At 43.3% G+C, this 19,051-nt stretch overlaps 1 protein-coding gene across 2 annotated transcripts in view; it reads left to right on the forward strand.

Moving 5' to 3' along the window:
- The window catches only part of ankrd11 (ankyrin repeat domain 11), a 117,283-nt gene extending 107,548 nt beyond the window's left edge, over positions 1–9,735 (forward strand). Inside the window, exons 9-14 of one of the 2 annotated variants that reach the window (XM_033625933.2) lie at positions 3–4,449; positions 5,070–7,767; positions 7,978–8,076; positions 8,454–8,597; positions 8,716–8,808; positions 9,400–9,735. In XM_033625933.2, coding sequence (XP_033481824.2) covers positions 3–4,449; positions 5,070–7,767; positions 7,978–8,076; positions 8,454–8,597; positions 8,716–8,808; positions 9,400–9,585 — 7,667 coding nt within the window. In that variant the 3' untranslated portion in view covers positions 9,586–9,735. The remainder of the gene's footprint in view (positions 1–2; positions 4,450–5,069; positions 7,768–7,977; positions 8,077–8,453; positions 8,598–8,715; positions 8,809–9,399) is intronic. The other variant, XM_033625942.2, reaches the window with a different exon arrangement.
- The last annotated feature ends 9,316 nt before the right edge of the window (positions 9,736–19,051 follow it).

Consider the following 19,051-nt stretch of genomic DNA (forward strand, 5'->3'; position numbering starts at 1 on the left):
AGAATCTTCGGAGGAGGAAGATGCCCCCTCGTTTGCCCCGTCCAGCTCTGTTGATGGCAATAACACAGACTCAGAGTTTGAGAAGCTGAAGCTGAAAGGAAAAACCATAGACCCTCCTAAATCTGCTGTCACACCCGTCAAAGATGAATACGAATTCGACGAGGATGACGAGGAGGAACGTGTTCCTCCTGTGGACGATAAACACCTCTTGAAAAAAGACTTCCGTAAGGACCCGGTCACCAAGGCCAACAGCTTCATCTCCATACCCAAGATGGAGGTCAAAACTTATTCCAAAAGCAACTCGCTCACACCAAAGAAAACTGTCAGGCGGATCATCTCTGACAGTAACAGTTCAGATGAGGATGATAGGACGTGTTTCACGGCAGCACCTACGCCACGGCAACAAGCCCAGCAAACAAATACCAAGACTAGAGACTCTGGCAGCATGAGCTCTAAACAACAAAAAGACAAGAATAAAGTCAAAAAGAAGCGGAAGAAGGAGAGTAAAAATAATGTCAGTAAAGAAGTGAGGTTTGGTAAAGTCAATGACAAGTTCTGTACATCTGACTCTGATTGTGGAGATATGGAGAGTGAGGATGATAAGGGCTCAAACAGTATAAAGGACTCCTCTGCAACGAGCCTGAAAGACTCCACTGGCTTTAATGCATCCTCCTCCTCTTCCCATGGAAACTTGAACTCTCAGAAACAAGTCCCGTCATTAGCAGAACAGCATCCAAAGCAGTGGAGGACAGATGGCTGGAAGACCGTGTCATCTCCTACATGGTCAGACGTCAGTTCTCTCTCAGATTCAGTCAGAACAAGACTGTCCAGTGAGTCGGACTACTCCTCTGCTGATTCCAGCATAGAGTCAGTAAAACAAGTTAAGAGGAAAGCACAGGAGAACAAAAAGAAGAATAACAATGTGCACAGTAGCACGGTAGACAAGAAAAATTCAGAGCTCTTTAAAAACTCCAATGCAGACAGTGCGGTCTCCAAAACTGATGGAGATGGCAAAGTGCTGAAAAAGCATAAAGTGAAGCACAAGCACAAAAATAAGGAAAAGGACAAAGCCCCCAGTCTAGTGCTCAATCAAGATATGAATGAGAAATTTGTCAAGAGCTATTCTTTTGATTTTGACGATTCAAGGCAGAAGTCCTTAATTGTCGAGTCAGAATCGCCAGCTGAGAGCAAGGTCAAGTTATCCAAACACGAAAAAGACCATTCGAAAAAGGAGGACAGGCTTTCGAAAAGTAAGTCTGAGGATAAGGATTGGTCATCTGGAAAAGATCTGCACAGAACAGCAAAAGAGGAGAAAAATAAGAAAACAAAGGACTCCACCAAGGACAAGACAAATAAGGAGGAGAGGGAGAAGCCTGTAAAGTCTGACAAGGATAGAAACGTCAAGGAGAAGGAGAAGCCCAAGGAGGATAAACAGAAGGCTCACAAAGAGGAGAAAAAGAAAAAGTCCAAGGAAAAGTCCTCAAAGATGGACAGAAAAAGTGAGCAGAAAGAGGAAAAACATCTAAAAGTGGACAAGGAGAAAAACACCAAGGAGGAAAAGGAGAAATGCAAAAAAGACAAAGCACAGAAGGAAGAGTCTGAGTATGAAGGTTATGACGTAAACAACCGTTTCCTCAACTTAGAGGACACGAAGCTCAGTGCCTCAGATGACCATCATGACAGATGGGGATCTGAGATGTCCTCTGACTCCTCCCTCTGTGGAGATGACAGCTGGGACGCTCCAGTCTCCTATAAGGAATACAAAGCCAACAACGCTGTTAAACTAATTGTCGAGACCGTTAAGGAAGAGACAAGGAGGAAAGAAAACAAAGTCAAGGACAAAAAATCAGATCACAATGAGAAAAGATCAGAGAAAGAAGCCACTTCTAAGAAGAAAGACAAGGATTCCTCAGAAAAGACAAATGAAAAGAAAAAGGACTGGTCAGAAAAACAAAAATTAAACTCCAGTCACTCCGTTGAAAAAGAAAAGAAGCGGAAGGAGTCCACAGAAACGGTCAAAGACAAAAAAGACAAGGACTCTTTAGACAACAGCCGAGACCGTAAAGACTCATATGACTTCATGAAGGAAAGAAAGGACATAAAAATCAAGCAGGAATCCATAAGAGATGAATATGGCAATGATACTTTCTTCAAAGAAATTGATGCTGTTGGTAAATCGTGTGACAGAGAAAGAAACCACTCTGGAAAGGAAAAAGAAAAGAAGGGCGAGGGTATTGAAAAGCGAGAAAAGACTAAAGCTGACAAGCACAAAGAGAAAATAAAAGACAGAGGAGCTGATCAGGAGAAGGATAAAAGTGAGAAAAGCTCTACAGAAAAAACTGTCAAGGAAAAGGACACAGACCGAGGCACCAAAGACAAGAAGGAGGGAGTCAAAGACAAACACAAAGAGTCTCATGGCAAAGACAAAGATCGAAAGTTGTCTTCAGAACAGACCAAGGACAAGAAAGAAAAGGCCTCCCAAGACAAACACGCTGACAGGGAGAAGGATTTCTTAGAGGTAAAGAAAGAGGAGAGAAAACCTGAGAAAATCCGGGAGAAAACGTGGTACAAGATAGCTGACATCTTCACTGATGAGAGTGATGATGATGATGACAGCTATAATGGTGGTGTTGCACTTGTGTCTGACTCCATCAGAAAAGACTCAACACCTGATCAGGACGAGCTGGATCACTTCCCCTCAGAGAAAATAAGAAAATCTTCTGCAGAGGCTAAACATAACACAGAAAAGGCAAAGGACAAAGAACACAAGGAGAAGAAGAAAGAAAAGGCCACATTTGACACAGGTAAAGAGAGGAAAGGCTCCCTAGAGAAACACAACAAAGACAAGAAAGACTCTGTTGATGCAAAACACAAGGAAAGAAAAGACAGAATGTCAGTGGACTCAAATCAGGAGAAGAAAAACAAGCTGAAGCTACTGGACAAAAGGGACACCAGTGAGGAAAAGACAAAGACTAAATATAAGGACAAGCTGGACCATTCAAAGGAAAGGAAACCCTCAAAAGGCACTGGTGAGAATGAGAAGTCCCTCTTAGAAAAACTCGAGGAGGAAGCTATGAATGACTACAAGGATGACTCCAATGACAAGAACAGTGAAATCTCTTCAGACAGTTTCACTGACAGAGGTCACGAGCCAGTCCTCACTACGTACTATGACTCCATCAGCTTGACTGATGTGACTGAGGACAGGAGAGACTCCCTGTCCATATCTACACCCCAGGACAAGTTCAGGGAGAAAGAAAGGCATCGACATTCCTCTTCATCCTCATCCAAGAAAAGCCATGACAAGGACAAAGAAAAGGTCAAGAAGGACAAAGGAGACAAACGTGACAAGACAGAGGAGATCAGAGAGTCCTACAGCCGCAGAGAGAGTCTACCTTTTGAGAAAGAGCCCATGCCTCTAGAGGCAGACCCTTACACATTCCCATACGGAGGTAAGGGTGACGGCGATGACGACTTTGATAAAACATTGGAATTTGAAAAAGAAATGTCCAAAAAGGACAAAGATAAAGCAACCGGTGTAATCAGTGACAGGACAAAGGACAAAAAGAAGAAGGAGAAACACAAGGAAAAAATAAAGGAGGAGAAGAATAAGTACATCGATGGCTTTGGGTCATTCAAACACTCCAAAGAGGATGTGAAGTCAGGGTTGAAAGATAGCCCACAGGTCACCGTCCTGAAAGACCGGTCAAAAGAAGACAGTCCTAAATTTGACATGAAAAAAGACAGAAGTCGGGATGCTATGGAGAAAGACAACAGAATGGACCATAGTAAATCTAAAGCTAAGGATGAAAATGAAAAGCTCACTCAATCCAAAGACACCGTGAGGAAAGATAATCGTCCACGTGAAAAACTTTTGGTGGATGGTGATTATCAGATGACAAGTTTTGGTCAGATGTTGAGTCTCAAAGACCAGGAGATTGAAGAGCGCCACAAGAGACACAAAGAAAGGATGAAGCAGATGGAGAAGCTGAGACCCAAGTCAGGGGACCCTAAACTCAAGGACAAGACCAAGTCCACAGAGGAAGTACGGAAAAACCGCAATGAGCTATCATCAAAGAAATCTAACAGTCTGGAGTCTGGTCTTAAAGAGAAGAAGCTGAAGGATGTCGGTCTTCCGGCCCAAATGATGTCCCCGAGCAGGAAGTTCCAGCCCACTGACAGCCAGAACTCAAAGGACTGGCTGGCTGGCCACCAAATGAAGGAGAACCTCCCTGCCTCTCCCAGGCCAGATCAAAACAGACCGACTGGTGTCCCCACGCCAACATCTGTCATCTCCTGCCCCAGTTTTGAGGAAGTAATGCAGACTCCACGTACGCCGTCTTGTAGTGCAGAGGATTACCCTGACATTATGTTGGATGGGCTGGACTGCCAGAACTCGTCAGCTATGACAATGTCGATGAACGCCTGCTCTCCATCCTTCTTTGAAAGGTATTAAAACCTACAAATGTACTGTTTTATTATTTTACAGGGTTCCCACAATCATGAAATTCCTGTAAAAATTATGAAAATAGAAAACTGTGATTCAGGCCTGGAAATGGTGTGGAATTAATTGGTGAAGTTTTAAACATACATTGTTATGGCTGTTTTTTAAAACATGTTCAGACTAGACTGGCACCACGTCATCGCCCAGGGTGTACCTCCTTTTGGGGAAACAGGCAGTCACAGAAAATGACAAATAGCTGTTGTGTAGCAGGTTAACCAAGGCTGTAACACTGAAATTTGAGGCATCTGAGATAGATGAATATTCACTGTCAGTGTGGTAAATTGCTAAATGTTGCTGACAGTTAGTACTGATGGATAGCTAACGTTAGCTTGAGTGGGAGGCTTTTAACATGTCAGTTATTTACAATCAACACTTAACCTAGCGATACCTACTGATTCAGGCCTACACATTTTAAACTACTCAACTAAAGTCATGAGAATAGGGTCAAATATTATGGGAAAGTCTTGAAACGCCAATGGTAAAATTTTGGGAACCCTGATTTTAACTTTGGTACTCTGTTGAATGTGACATTTTCTTATGTTTTGTCTTTCTGTTGTCCACCCAGCAGGTACTCAAACTCCCAGAGTTTCCAGGAGGGCACGTGTCCTACCCCTGCGAAAAACCTCCAGCTGCCACTTGTAAGCCGTTCTGCGTCTTCTGACGTCCGCAGGCCTCTGGAGGAAGAGTTCAAGGCTGAGGCTGACAAGTTTCTTCGACAGCAGAGTGATCCAGCAGCTGAATTTGATCCGTCACCTTCCTCCCAACCTCTAGAGGACAAAGCAGCAACTGTGGATAGACTGGAGTGCCTGCCTTCTCCCTATTTCTCCCCAATTAGAATGTTGTCCCCTCGACGGGAGCCAGTCCATCCAACACCAGATGTGGCTGCACCAACTCTTGCTGGCACTGAGGGCAATGAACACCTTCCTGACAGTGTGTACAACAGTTTCTTGCCCAAACCCTCTACACCAGTTCACAGGCCAGACCCCCAGGAGCCCTGCTTCGACATCGCTGCACCACCGACCCCAGCTCCTGCTGCTTTGCCACCCCTGGACATTGATGATATCTCTGAGCCTCACCACAGTGAGCCTAACCTGGTCCTATCGGATCTTCCCTCTGTCACTGAGGAACAGGAGCAGGAAGAGGAAGAGGAGGAGGAGGAGGAGGAGGAGGAGGATGAAGAAGAGGAGGAGGACTTTGAGGAAGATGGTGATCTGGATGAGAGAGCTGATGGAGACCACTGCGCAGTGGAGGAGCCGGAGCAAACAAGGGAGCCATGTTCCTTCTCCCCTCCAGTTGAGGACCCTCTCAGGAAGAGCTGGCCTGCAGAGTCTCCAGACCGGCAGGAGCCAGAGGTCCAGGAGCTCTCCCCGGCACACCCTGCACCCAACCATGTAGAGAACTGTTTTGATCACAGCATGGGTTGGAACCCTGATATGGACCTTAAATCTCCCCACAGGACTTACGGGGAGATAGAGGCTGCCGTCTCCAAAATAACCAGTCCATACCATTCAGACAGTGAGATGCAGCACTTGTCTGGACACCACTCGGTCACTCCCCCTTATGCTACATGGAATAGGTGGCACAAAGAGGAACCAGAGGACTTTGATGAGGAGAAGGGTGCTGTGGCTGAGATCCCCTCTCCAGAGAGGCCTGACACAGCTATTGATGAGGAACCCAACTATTTAAACACCTCATCATCCTCCAATAGGCTAGAGTCTTTCTTCCAAGAATGTAACAAGCCTGGCATAGAGGAGAGTCAGCAGATGGACACTGAGACAACATGTGACGAACCAGACAGCAGACAGACCACGCACAGCTTCAGTGCTACCACTGAAAGCCACATGGCTCCAGCTGTGGGTCCTGAGCCTGTGGTGCCGTGGGCAGACCCATTCTCAGCTGATGCAGATGAGCTGGATGACCTTGGACCGTTCTCCTTGCCTGACTTACCACTACCAGACAAGGCAGAAGAAGCTGAGTCTCGAGATCCAGAACTAAATGAGCACAAGACTGTGCCGTCTCACATTAGACATACCATTACGGACAGGGACGACCCAGACATAATGGAGGTGGACCTACCAAGCCTAGCTAAGACTTCATGCCCTGCTGGAGACTTAGGTTTACCTACAGGACGAGACTTACTTGAACCATCACCACATGCCAACTTCCAGCAAGAGTTGGACCCTGAGCCTCAGAGTCTGCCAGTTAACAGCTCTCTGTCTCTAACACAGCAGGGCGGCATGTTGGAAAGAAAAGGACCTTATGGAGGACCTGATGAGTCGGAACCCAGCATGTTGTACTCACCTGTGAAATCAGATGCCAGTCAGCAGCATCACATACCGATCCACTCCCTCACCGAGTCGTTGCAGTTACCCATGGAGTCAGTATCTGCTGTCAAGTCAGAGGTGAGACAGGAGGAGATGTCTGAGCCCGTAGCAGAATCTGTGTCATGCAGTCCTCTTCCTCAGCTCCCAGTGGCAGTCACCCTCTCCAGCACAGTGGAACTACCAGACACTCAGGAGACTACATCCAAGCTAACGCCGGTAACCCTGACCACTGTTTCCGCCACTGTAGATATCCCCAAGAAGGTGGATGAAATCCCTCAAAGGATGACCCGCAATCGCGCCAAGAACAATCCCTCTGCTGCTGCTGTCCCTGCTACCTCCAGCATAATAACCTCGTCTGCCACTGCCACCCCTGTAACGACCAGTCCAACAGTGACCATTAACCCGATTCCTACTAGAACGCCGACACCCACCTCAGCCTCTTCCTTCCCAGCTCTGAAGAAAGACAAAGAATCTGTGCTCACTGTCTCCTCTAACACAACCCCAGCAGTGTCTGTACCTGCTCCTGTGACAACTCCCGCGCCAGTGGTTATCAGCAGGACGACAAAAGGTCGCTCTCTCCCCGTGGACGAAGAGGAATCTCAGACCCAGCACCCACGGAAGAGGAAATTTCCACGTTCTGCTGGGCAGCAGGTCCAGGTCCAGCTGGTGAGCACAGCCATGCAGCAGACCAGGGAAATGATTCAACAGACTTTGGCTGTGGTGGTCAATGCCATCAAGCTGGACGATATCGAGCCCTACCACAGCGACCGTTCCAACCCGTACTTTGAGTACCTGCAGATCAGGAAGAAGATTGAGGAAAAGAGGAAGATTCTGTGCTACATCACCCCACAGGCACCACAGTGTTACGCTGAATATGTGACCTACACCGGCTCCTACCTGCTGGATGGCAAACCCCTCAGCAAGCTTCACATCCCTGTGGTAAGTTATGGTGTCTTTACTGTGTTCCCTCATGATAAAGCTGAAGCAGTTAGTAGGTTTAAAGCAGGTTAATTCTGGTAACGTGTAACTTAACGGCAGTAAAGCATTTCAAAAGATATACATGGCTAAATAAAATGTTAACAAAGCTTGTACTGTTTGTTGTAACAGAGGTCAGAATGTATTAAAAACTATGTTGTGTTTGCACATCAGATTGCCCCACCTCCATCGCTGTCAGAACCGCTGAAAGAGCTCTTCAGACAACAGGAGGCAGTGAGAGGGAAGCTCAGGTTGCAGCACAGCATAGAGCGGGTAAGAAATACACTTTTTCTGCTTTTTCTTTATCCTTAATTCACTCTGCTCCTTTCTGTTACACATACAGCAACACACATGCACACAGAACACCATGAGCACTTCTTTGATGAAAGATCAAAGCTTGTATTTGATAGAAATGCAAGTGAAATCTGCATACCCCTGACTTCTAGGCTGAGCCAAAATGAATTGCGGGCACAAATCTATTTCATCTCTCTCGTTAATTAGGTGATGACAATTTCTGTGAGACATATGTAGCGGCTTTGTTGATCAAGACCCATCTCTACTAACATCACCAGCCAGCCCACCAGTTAGCCTGACGCCCAACTGTATGTCACATATTAATTTTCTTTCTCTCTTTTGCTTACTGTCCACAGGAGAAGCTGATTGTTTCATGTGAGCAGGAGGTTTTAAGGGTCCACTGCAGGGCAGCCAGGACGATAGCCAATCAGGCTGTGCCATTCAGCGCCTGCACCATGCTGTTGGACTCTGAAGTGTACAATATGCCATCAGAGAGCCAGGTAGGAAATATTGAAGTACACACTTGATCGTCAAGTCAATTAAACATTTTATTTGAGGCAGACAATTATTACATAACCCATTACTTAATAAATTTTGTAACTTGATGTGTGTTCTCAGGGTGATGAGAACAAATCGGTGAGAGATCGCTTCAACGCTCGGCAGTTCATTTCCTGGATCCAGGATGTGGACGATAAATATGACCGCATGAAGGTAAAAATCAGCTCTCTGCAGTTATTTAATGTCTTTGGTTAAAGGGATTGATACTTTTGATTGAACAGTAAAGGTAGATAACATGACAACTCCCCAAAAGTGAAGCTAAAACATCTTGATCGAAGCCTGATGTATAGGTCATAAACCCCGCCCCCTCCACGTTAACATATGGGATACGGGCCAAACTAAAAAGACAAATTAGACGTCAAATATCTGTTTCCCAAAGATGGTCTCTTTTATTTTGGGCAGTTCTTATGACGCTGATATATGTTCAAAAATGGGTTTGAAGACATGATTGACTGCTGTGTGTGCCAGCTGGTGTGCTCGGCTGCTCGGAGTTGGTCAGACAGGTGTATAGGCGAGAACTTGATACCGCTGAGGTTGCTACTGTGCAGAGTCTGGCTTCAAATTACACCACCAGCTCAAGATGGCAGTGCCCATATCCAGGATATTTTGGCTTCATTTTTGTACAGTAGAAGGAAGTGGAGAGGCGTTATCCTTCTTTATATAGTGTGTTTCACTTTATGTTGTTGTTTACCATAATCTTGTGTATTTACCAAGTGGATTTATGCCATGTTTCTTCTCCCCCAGACATGTTTGTTGATGCGGCAACAGCACGAGGCAGCAGCCCTCAATGCAGTTCAAAGGATGGAGTGGCAGTTGAAGGTCCAGGAGCTGGACCCGGCAGGGCACAAGTCCCTCTGCGTCAACGAAGTTCCCTCCTTCTACGTGCCAATGGTCGATGTCAACGACGACTTTGTCCTGCTGCCCGCATGACACACCTGCGCTCACAGATTAAGAGCAAACTTTGTCTGAATCACTTCTTCTCAAAGAGACTTCGTTGAACAGAACGAATGGAAAGGGCTAGCAAGTTTTGAAAGAGGACTTTAGACAGGAAAAAATTATATTCTATAGAAAAAGAGTAAAGATGAAAAACTTGCTCTGGATTCCCTTCCGTGAAGAAGGAAACATGTTTTTACTGGGGAAAAAGAAAACACACAACTTGCACTTTCATCCTCAAAGTTTTTACACTTTTGTTTGATCAGAGTGTGAGAAGCAGAAACAGTTTTTGCTTTGGGGCTCTGATATCGGGACACAACTCCTCAGCGCTCAGTTTCGGTGAGACAGGGGACAGAGATATATTTTCTGCATTCATTTTTGATCCCTGCTTCAATAGACCCACCACCACCACCACCACCACCGCTGGGAGGAGGCATCAGAGAGGAGCTCTCCCAACAAGCGTGGTGCCTGTCCTGGGGGAGGACTAAGGAGAAGCCTCCCCTGTTGACCCAGGGCTCCTGGTGGGCCAGGAGAACTAGACCGAGTCCAGCGCTGACCCAGAAGACGTCAACGGAGCCGCGGTGCATCATGTGGATCTTCAATGGGACGAACAGACCAGGAAGCTAGAACCAGCCACTGATGGTTTTGGGGCTATAAGACCGTATACCCAGAGGACGCCCTCTCTGTTCACACTGCACCAGGCCTAGCTTAACAGTAGTGCAACAGAGCCTGCAGCAGGTTGGAACACAGCAGAGGGCTAGCGATGTGTGTGCACGTCAGGGCCCAGTGTCTGAGAGGAAGAGACTGACCCCCGCAGCCTCTCAGCCTGGCGAAACAGAAGAGGACAGGCATGGATCTCTGAGGACAGACCGGAGTGTTCCTCAGCCACCCTGCTTGCTCCAACACAAACACATCAGACCGCCATGGACTGCAAAAACCACCACAGGACAACCAGAAGAAACAAACATAACGAATGTTGAGATTCAAAGTGACTATTGAGAAATTTGTGCTTTGGCAGGAGGAGAGAAATATTGTTTGTGTCTATTTCTTTACTTGGGCATTTCATTGTTTCTGAGGAAGTGACTTGAAACACTACAGAGCCAATATTAGTTTAATGGAAAAAAAAACAAAAAGAAAAATGAAAAAAAGTTGTATTCCGTAAATTATGTACAGTTTTTATATTCGTTAACCAATGTATTCTTGCTGCCTTCTAGATAATTTATTTTGCCACACATTACTGCACAGTTGTAAATAACCTATGTACTGTAATATCACTCAGTTAAGTGTAAAGAAAAAAACATAAAAGAAATAAAAAGTATCTTTTTATGTACAGTTCACTTTTGGGCAGCACTTTCCCCCTCCCCCCTCATATCCATGGGCCAAAATGTGTACACGATTCTGTCAGTATTTGAAAGACTCCAGTGCACAGTTGTACGATCCCATCTGTAGATCCCGTCCAGGGGTGACGTACGGCAACTCGCCCGGACGCGGATCGCCACAACTCACAAATAGCTGACAGAGAACACTTCTGGATTAAACCACCATATAGTCCCTCAGATGTAGCAGAATAGTTGTTGAGGATTTATTTAAAGAATAGACAGAGGATTATTATTCATTGCTTTACTACACAATTATATCTGAAAAAAATTCGAACCAAGAAAATGCCTTTTTCAGTGAAAAAAAAAATGTACTCATTGTTGGGCAAAGTCACATAGATATATATGGGAGGGATGGAAGTGAGAGAGATGTCATTCACGAGCATCGTGTCGTTTCAAAACCATTTTCCGTGTTTTTTAATTTACAAAAATTGGACGTCGGATACTTTATAATCATCACAAAGCCTCGTCTCTAAAAACCAACGGGACGCGGGTCTTTCAGCGCTTCATTACGTGTTCTGTTCTCCCAGCTCGTCTGCATTTCACATTGAATAGACTGAAGAGTCGTAACAGCCAGTGAAAGGTTTCATTCCATACTTGTAACTTTGTTTTGTCTGTCTGTCTGCCCCTTCGTCCAGTATTGGTGAGCAGCTTGTTGTTTTAGGTGCTGTTCCAGCTTTAGTCACTGGATGGCGCCAGTGTGTCAGAAAACTCAAAAACCTAATTGGCTTCACATCAGACCTGTGGCCTTTCACTTGAATGGGTGTTTTTAAATATAATAATGTTTTATCACAGGCTATAGGGAGCTCAGTTCCCAACACAACACCATGATAATAAATCATAACTCCAGTCACGTCGGCCTTCTAATTTTTATCAATCGGCACGGGAGTTTGGCAGGTTTTGTCAGGGATTTTAAATGTTCGGTTACTTCCTCATATTACTCTGTCGTCACGTTCCTGTGTCAGGCCCGAGCAGACAGCTACGAGACTTAAACCTTCTCAGAACGAACCAAAAAGTGGACAGACATCAACACCAACAGTGGAGGGGAAAGAAATAGCTAAATGCTGATTATATTTCTTTTTTTATCCTCAATTTAAAAAAATCCCACGTTGATTTCTGACCTGTATTTGATTCTCTATTTTTACAAGTGGGTCCTGGTTTTGAAAAGCTTTCCCGACCTACCACACAGGCTTCCCCATCTGTGTGCGAGAGCTGCTCATGTATCCTGATGGCAATATTATCTGAAAAGTTATTTACACACTGTCAGTCAGCATAGCTGTGTATGGTATGTCTAGTCAAGTGCAATGGTTGTTGCTATTACACTGTGCAGACAAGGTGGCTAGATGTATAGTCCTGGGTAATCTTTTGAGAGATACACACACATCCTGGTTGGTATACATAGGCATACATATTTGGATACAAATAGCCAGAAAGTTTTTAAAACCCCTGTTTGTCATGTTTTTTTGTTTTTAATTTGTCGTTGGTTTCTTACAGTTTTTTGGGGGGACAAGGTTTAAAGGGTGTCTTTTTGTTCACAGGATCCTTGTGTGTTTTTTAGCTCAGTGTATGTAGTTTTGAATGTTGTTGTGTTTATCTTAGGGGTTTTCTTTTGTTCCTGTATAAAGCATAAACTCCAGTGGCATGTCAATCACGTTGCTTATCAAGCAGAATGTATACCGTTACTATGCCCTGATCGACCACACCCTCTCACTATTGTTTACAAGACATCAAGTGTGTTTTTCCGTTTTCATGTGTCACCTTTTTTAACGGTGTAAAGCCCTGCCTTTGTTTTTACTTCTGTAATCAGTCATTTATTTGAACCACAAAGGCTTGAAATGGTGATGGTCGACACAACTGACAGGCGATTTCTACCCCCTCAGTCTGCGGTACGCCGCTGCACAGACAGAACAACAGACTAAACACATCCATCCGCGTCGATTTCTGCAGTGTGAATACTCATCTAAGGAAAAACAGTGATTTCTGGGTAAATTGAACACAGACACAAACACACACATCAGCCCTCAGATGCACAGTAGAGCACTTGGCCGTGGTGATACAGATGCTAGCCTGACACCACCTCAGTCAGCAACATATTACCTCTACTCTCCTCACATTCACTCATAATGTTTATTTTAGATTTGTTATTTGTTGTTTTTTTTCTTACTGGACATAAATATACATAATTGCTATTTTTTCATTCTATAGAATCACGATTTCAAGCCTTTTTATTTCTAGTTTTGTTAATTTTTTAATTAAAAACCAAGACTGTAGCTATTTCTTTGTTCCTTTTTTAGAGTGAAAAATGACTAATAAAAAGCATGGAGAACTACTCTTTAATTGGTGAGAAATAACCTATTTATTATCTTTTTTTTTGTTTTTGTTTTTGTTTTTGTTTTTTTTTCTGACACCTGTGGTATGTTTTTGTTTTGAAGTTGGTCTCCGCTGTGTAAATTTTCCTCCTTGTAATGCGTGAAAGAGACATACTGTACATAGCTCTGTAAATAAAACCTCCCAGGACGTTTTGCACCCTCCTCTTTGTACTAGTCTGAAAAATTGCGTAGAATGTGGGGTTCTAACAGCAACGAGCTGCGTGCGCTTGCTGCAGGTGATTATGATGTAACAATGTAACATTTTTTTATTTGTACAATGTAGTTTATTTGTGTACATATTGTTGGAGCAGCTAAGAGGGGCGGGGGAGGGGTGGGGTATATGAGGGTGGGGTTGTCGATGCTATTGTCAGTGCTGTAACAGAAATCCAGTACTTTCACCTCTAGCTGTTGTTGATTTCCTGCAAAAAAAATAAAAGTTAAAAAAAAGACATAAAAAGACAAAAATGCGAGAAACTGAAAATGAGGATGGATGGGAAAAAAAGACTAAAACTGAAAAGTAAAAATTCTAAATTGTTATTTTCTACAGTTGCATGTACAGAGAGCGCGAGAACTGCTGTTGTTCCTCAGAGATTATGTTCGTTAATAAAATTTTGAAATATTGCCGGCCGTCCTCTGGTTCTTGATTTTGTGTTTGTGCTGTGTGTGTGTGTCATGATGTACATGCTACATCACATGCACCCACATCATAAAGTTCCTCTGATACACCGAACATAGGGGAGACCGGGGTTGATTGGCGCACAGCTTTTTTCTGATCCTATGAAGGTCACAGAAATAAAAATGTGACATCAGAATGTTGCTGTCTTCATCTGCACTCAGCTACTACGTGAAAACATCTAAAAGTCACTTACTTTTATGATGAGGGTGAAATTTTAAGTAAAAGTGGTCTGTGGACTAGGTATTATAAAACTGTTAGAGATATTGGGAATGTGTTACTTCTAGTTAATAGAGCAATCAGCTACATTTTGATATAAGATCTGACAGTCTGTGATGATTAATGGTCGCTGGCAAACATAATTTCATCACAAGTTGGGTCAGCTGTGGGCAGGGTTGTGCCAACCAACTGTAAAATCAAGAGCTGTAGCTGTATTTTGAGAGATTAAAACTATTTTGGAAGTTTAAAAACAACATTTATATTGTTAATTACTATTTTAAATGGTCGATGGCAAACGTAGTTGCTTATAAGTGTTTGGTTTTAAAAACAAAAAGTAGGCAGATACTCTATTAAATATTCATGTTTTGTAGTTCTTCTTTGAAGTTAATGTTAAATTTTTTCCATTGGTTGCTTCATTTTTTAACACTAACAGGTAACGATAGCACGCACATCCCAAAAAACTTAATGCTGGGTGCTGGACCAAAAGGTAAGTATGAAATAAAAGATAAAGTCCGCACACCAGAAGCTGCTCCTTGAAAATTTATTTAGATGTAACGTTTCAGGCTCCTGCCCTTCATCACACATGCAATGAAGCAATCTTGCTTCATTTTTTGCAAATGATTGTGAATCAGTCAATCAATTTTATTTATAAAGCCCAATATCACAAATCACAATTTGCCTCACAGGGCTTTACAGCATACGACATCCCTCTGTCCTTAGGACCGGTTGGTGATGGGGCTGATTGGCACCAATCCACAACATGACCTGAATCACAGATCACCTAATTTTAGAGAACATTTGTGCACATAAACCACTGAAACATTTATTTGTAGCTAAGACCCTAAGCTAAATACTGTAAAGGGATAGTTCCAATTTTTTGAAGTGGGGTTGTATTAGGTACTTATCCACAGTCAATGTATTACCTATGGTAGTTGTCACTCAGCATGCCCCCAGTTTGGAGAAGCAGGCTGGAGTCCAACACAGTAGCTAAGCTGTGTACTGCTGTGGACAGGGTCAGCAACAAAATGTATTTTAGCCTCATTCTGTCTGTGAAATGCCCTCAAATATATGATGAAAGAAAAGTCAAACGCTGATTGAGGAAATTGCTGCAAGGCATTAAATCATAAGAAATCAGGAGTGAACAAATTAAATGGTCTTAAAAGTCTGAAGAGTATTTGGCTGTCAACTTGTAGTTTTCCAGTCAAATCCAATCTAAGCAATTTCAGGAGGTCATCTGTACGCTTTGACCCCTCCTGACGGCAGGCCTGAACACAGGAGCTGCAGCCTCCATCAGTTAGTTAGTTTGTGTTATTGTGTGACTTTGGTGAATCTGAACTAACCCTTTAAACACCAATGTCACACAATAACACAAACAAACTGATCGAGGCGTGGAAGATGCACAGCTGCCGTGTTCAGCAATGTTAAGTTACTGTTTTTCTTCAGAGGAGTCTAGCTTCATTTTCCTGTTGGAAATCACTGTCTGACTGCAAAGTAAAGCACTGGAAATATTAGAAACGCAGTGTACATTTAAACTGATACGGATATTTTTAGGTGGCTAAAATACATTTTGTTGCTGACCCCTCCACAGCAGTACAGTGCTTAGCTTCCATGTCGGACTCCAGCCTGCTTCTCCAAACTGGGGGCATGCCGACTCACATCTACTGTATGTAATACACTGTCTATGAATAAATTCCCCCATACGACCCCAGTTCAAAAAATCTGAACTTTCCCCTTTCAAGTAATTACTATACATTTAAATAACATTTACCTCAACATAAAGACCAGCAGAGTTATTATGGTGGTCCAGGAGACCAGTTTCTGTTGACAGCAGGATGAGGTAACGCTCTGCTGTCAGAGGTCTTCGGTGTTTCCCAATCTGAATGCTTGAAATTCCTTCTGTGACACAGCTACCAAATTTTTTACGTATGAGAAGCAGCCTGGGAGAGCTCACTCACTCAACCTGAACATCTCTGACCAAAATCACATCTCTGTTCATATCAGAGCTATTTATCAGGCTTGTCATCAAGAATAGTAAATCATTCTATTCTCAGTCATGTCCGCTGTCTTCATATAGCTTTGTCTTTATCTAACTCAGGCTCATCGGAGTCCCGTCACCAAACAGATTACATAATTTTGCCAAACCTATTTATGGCACTTATTGCAGTCACCATTATAAACTGTACTGTCACAAGGCAGAGGAACCAGTTTGTCTTCATGAGTCATCACCTGGATTTGCATGAATCATAAAAATAAGACAGTTCCTTGTAGCTTGTGTCTGGACTTCCAGTGTAATGTAATATGATGATTCTAGGTAAAGCCACACGGAACAATCTCAAGTCACCTGCTGAAGCACCATGCATTTTTTGATCCTGAAGTCACAGATCCCAACTGATCCACTGATCCCACTACAGACAGTGTCAGCTAACACTCAACACTAAGGCCAAGTTTAGTTTCAGGCTGAATAAACCTCTGGTATCTGGACTTACTGGCACTTCGAGGCCACAAATGTAGCACTGAATAGGCAAAATCAGGCAACTAAAATAAAAAATAAATAAATATTATAATACATAGCTGCATTTTAGAGGAGCTGGGTGTATATTAGGACCTAAGTGATAAAAACTGACAATCGACTGACTATCTCCTCTAATATTACAATTTATTTTTTTGTGATATCAGAAATATTTATTCCTAACACCAGAAGTATCCTGTAAAAGTTCAGTCCTTAATATTAAAACTGGATTTTCAGCAAGTTTTTAAACACAAAGTCTGCATTTTAAAGCTGGAGGTGTTTTGTTCGACACCACTGGACATTTAGGGGCCAGGCAGGGTCTAATGAAAGACACTGATGCATTATGGGAAGTGTAGGATCCAGCTAAAAAGGATAAAAGCAGGTGTTAAAAACATTTTAGTTGACTGAAATGAAAATAAAACTAGACTTAAAGAAAAAATGAAAACTACCTGAAACCATATTGTGTACTTAGAAAACAAACTAAAATTAAAAATATACAAAAGTTGTAATTTCAATCTTTGCCACTTTGGTCAAGTTGGTCAACACAACAGGGATGAGGAAGCCTTAGTGCGTGTGCTTATTGTCACTGGGATGTTTCCGTAACTGTGAGTCAACTGCCTTCACAAAGTGTTGTGTTTTTATTGTAATACCTATTGTGAACTTCTTATATCTTGCCTCTGAAAAATACCCCCCATAAAAAACCCAAACTAATACTGAAACTAATAAAAACTAAACTGAAACGTAACACTTGTAAACAATTAAAACTAAAGTGAAAGGAGCAAACCCACTGTGGGCACTAACTGAGAGTAAACTGAATTAAAATAAGAAAATTAAACAAATCAAAAAAGAAAGAAACTATAACTCTGCTGCCGCTTTGATTTTGACCCTTTTTTTTTAACTCTGTCTATCAATTGTATCCCAGCTTCATGAAAGTGCACTACTGAATCATTTGACAACAACAGGGGTTGTAGACTTATGAGTTACAGTTTGCTCATTTTTAATGTCCGACTTCCATATTTCTAGCTATGGATGGATTATTGAGGGGGGCTACCACGTACTGGCTCCAGGGCCCAAAGGGTCAGGGCCCCCTCTGACCTTCATCTGCAAAATTGCAAAATATCACTTAAATTAACGCGTACCAACTGGGAAGAGACCGAAATGACAACAAAGAGACAAAAAAAGACCATGAAAAGATGCAAAGGGACTGCAAATAGACACAAAATAAGGACAAAAAGGGGCAAAACTACCACAAAGAGACACACAACAACAAGAAAACAAACATAAAGTGACACCAAACAACTAAGTAGAGACACAAAACCCCAAAAAGATGCACAATGACTACAAAGACATGCATAACAACAGAGAAAAAAAGAGGCAAAACCAAAAAGTTTTGAGCCCCTTTCCCACTGCACAAAACCCCCACTAACACCTGCTTACATCTGACTTTTTAATGTAATAGAAAACTTAACAATCATCATCCACTCCCACGTCAGATGACTCTGCAGTAGTCACTGATATTTATCTGCTCCGGCTCTGATGGGCATCGATGGCAAATACAACACCTGGGTGAATGCACTAATTTTAGCCCCTTTACCAAGGAGATGATATCATTGTCTGCACACCAGCAGCGCTTACACATCGATCCAAATGAGTCTGCACTGAGCTCAAAAGAGAGACTGAATAAATAAAGCTCTCACAGCGCTCCATGCTGCTTTCTACTAACCTGTCCGGTCTATTCATGACACACAGGGAAAAAAAACACACACACAGAAAGGCATACTCGTCTGCTGCAGAGCCGTGTGCACAGCTCTGGTCTACTGGCAGTGGGAAAGGAGTCTGTTGCCTATTTCAGCAGGTTAACCCTGTTTTAAAAACACATGTTCACGCACTAATATTAGTGTAAAATGGATACATGTGCTCCTGTGCAGTGGGGGGGTGGGGCCTTTTGCATGTCTGTGCCCAGGAGCCTTTTGTCTCATACTCCGCCCATGTCCCTAAGAATGAAAAGTGAATTTAAACTCATTTAAAGCTGCCATATTTTACTATGTAATCACGAGCTGTCACAAGTCATCTGCTGAGTCACGTGGGCGCACAGATCCAAAAATAATTTGATTGGTGACAGATACTTGGTAACTTTAGTTCCTTCTTTCCCGTCTCTGTGTGCTGACTGTTGTTCTGTGTGACTCAGGGGCCACCCTGCACTGAGTCACTGAGGCAGCCCAGCAGGTGTCTCATAGGTCGACCCCAGCTGCCTCCGCCCTCCTCATCCTCCTCCTCCTCCTCCTCCTCCCTGCGCGCTTTACCTGCTGCTGTGTAG

The sequence above is a fragment of the Epinephelus lanceolatus genome, chromosome 2 (assembly GCF_041903045.1).
Source record: "Epinephelus lanceolatus isolate andai-2023 chromosome 2, ASM4190304v1, whole genome shotgun sequence".
NCBI classification, from domain to species: Eukaryota; Metazoa; Chordata; class Actinopteri; order Perciformes; family Serranidae; genus Epinephelus; species Epinephelus lanceolatus.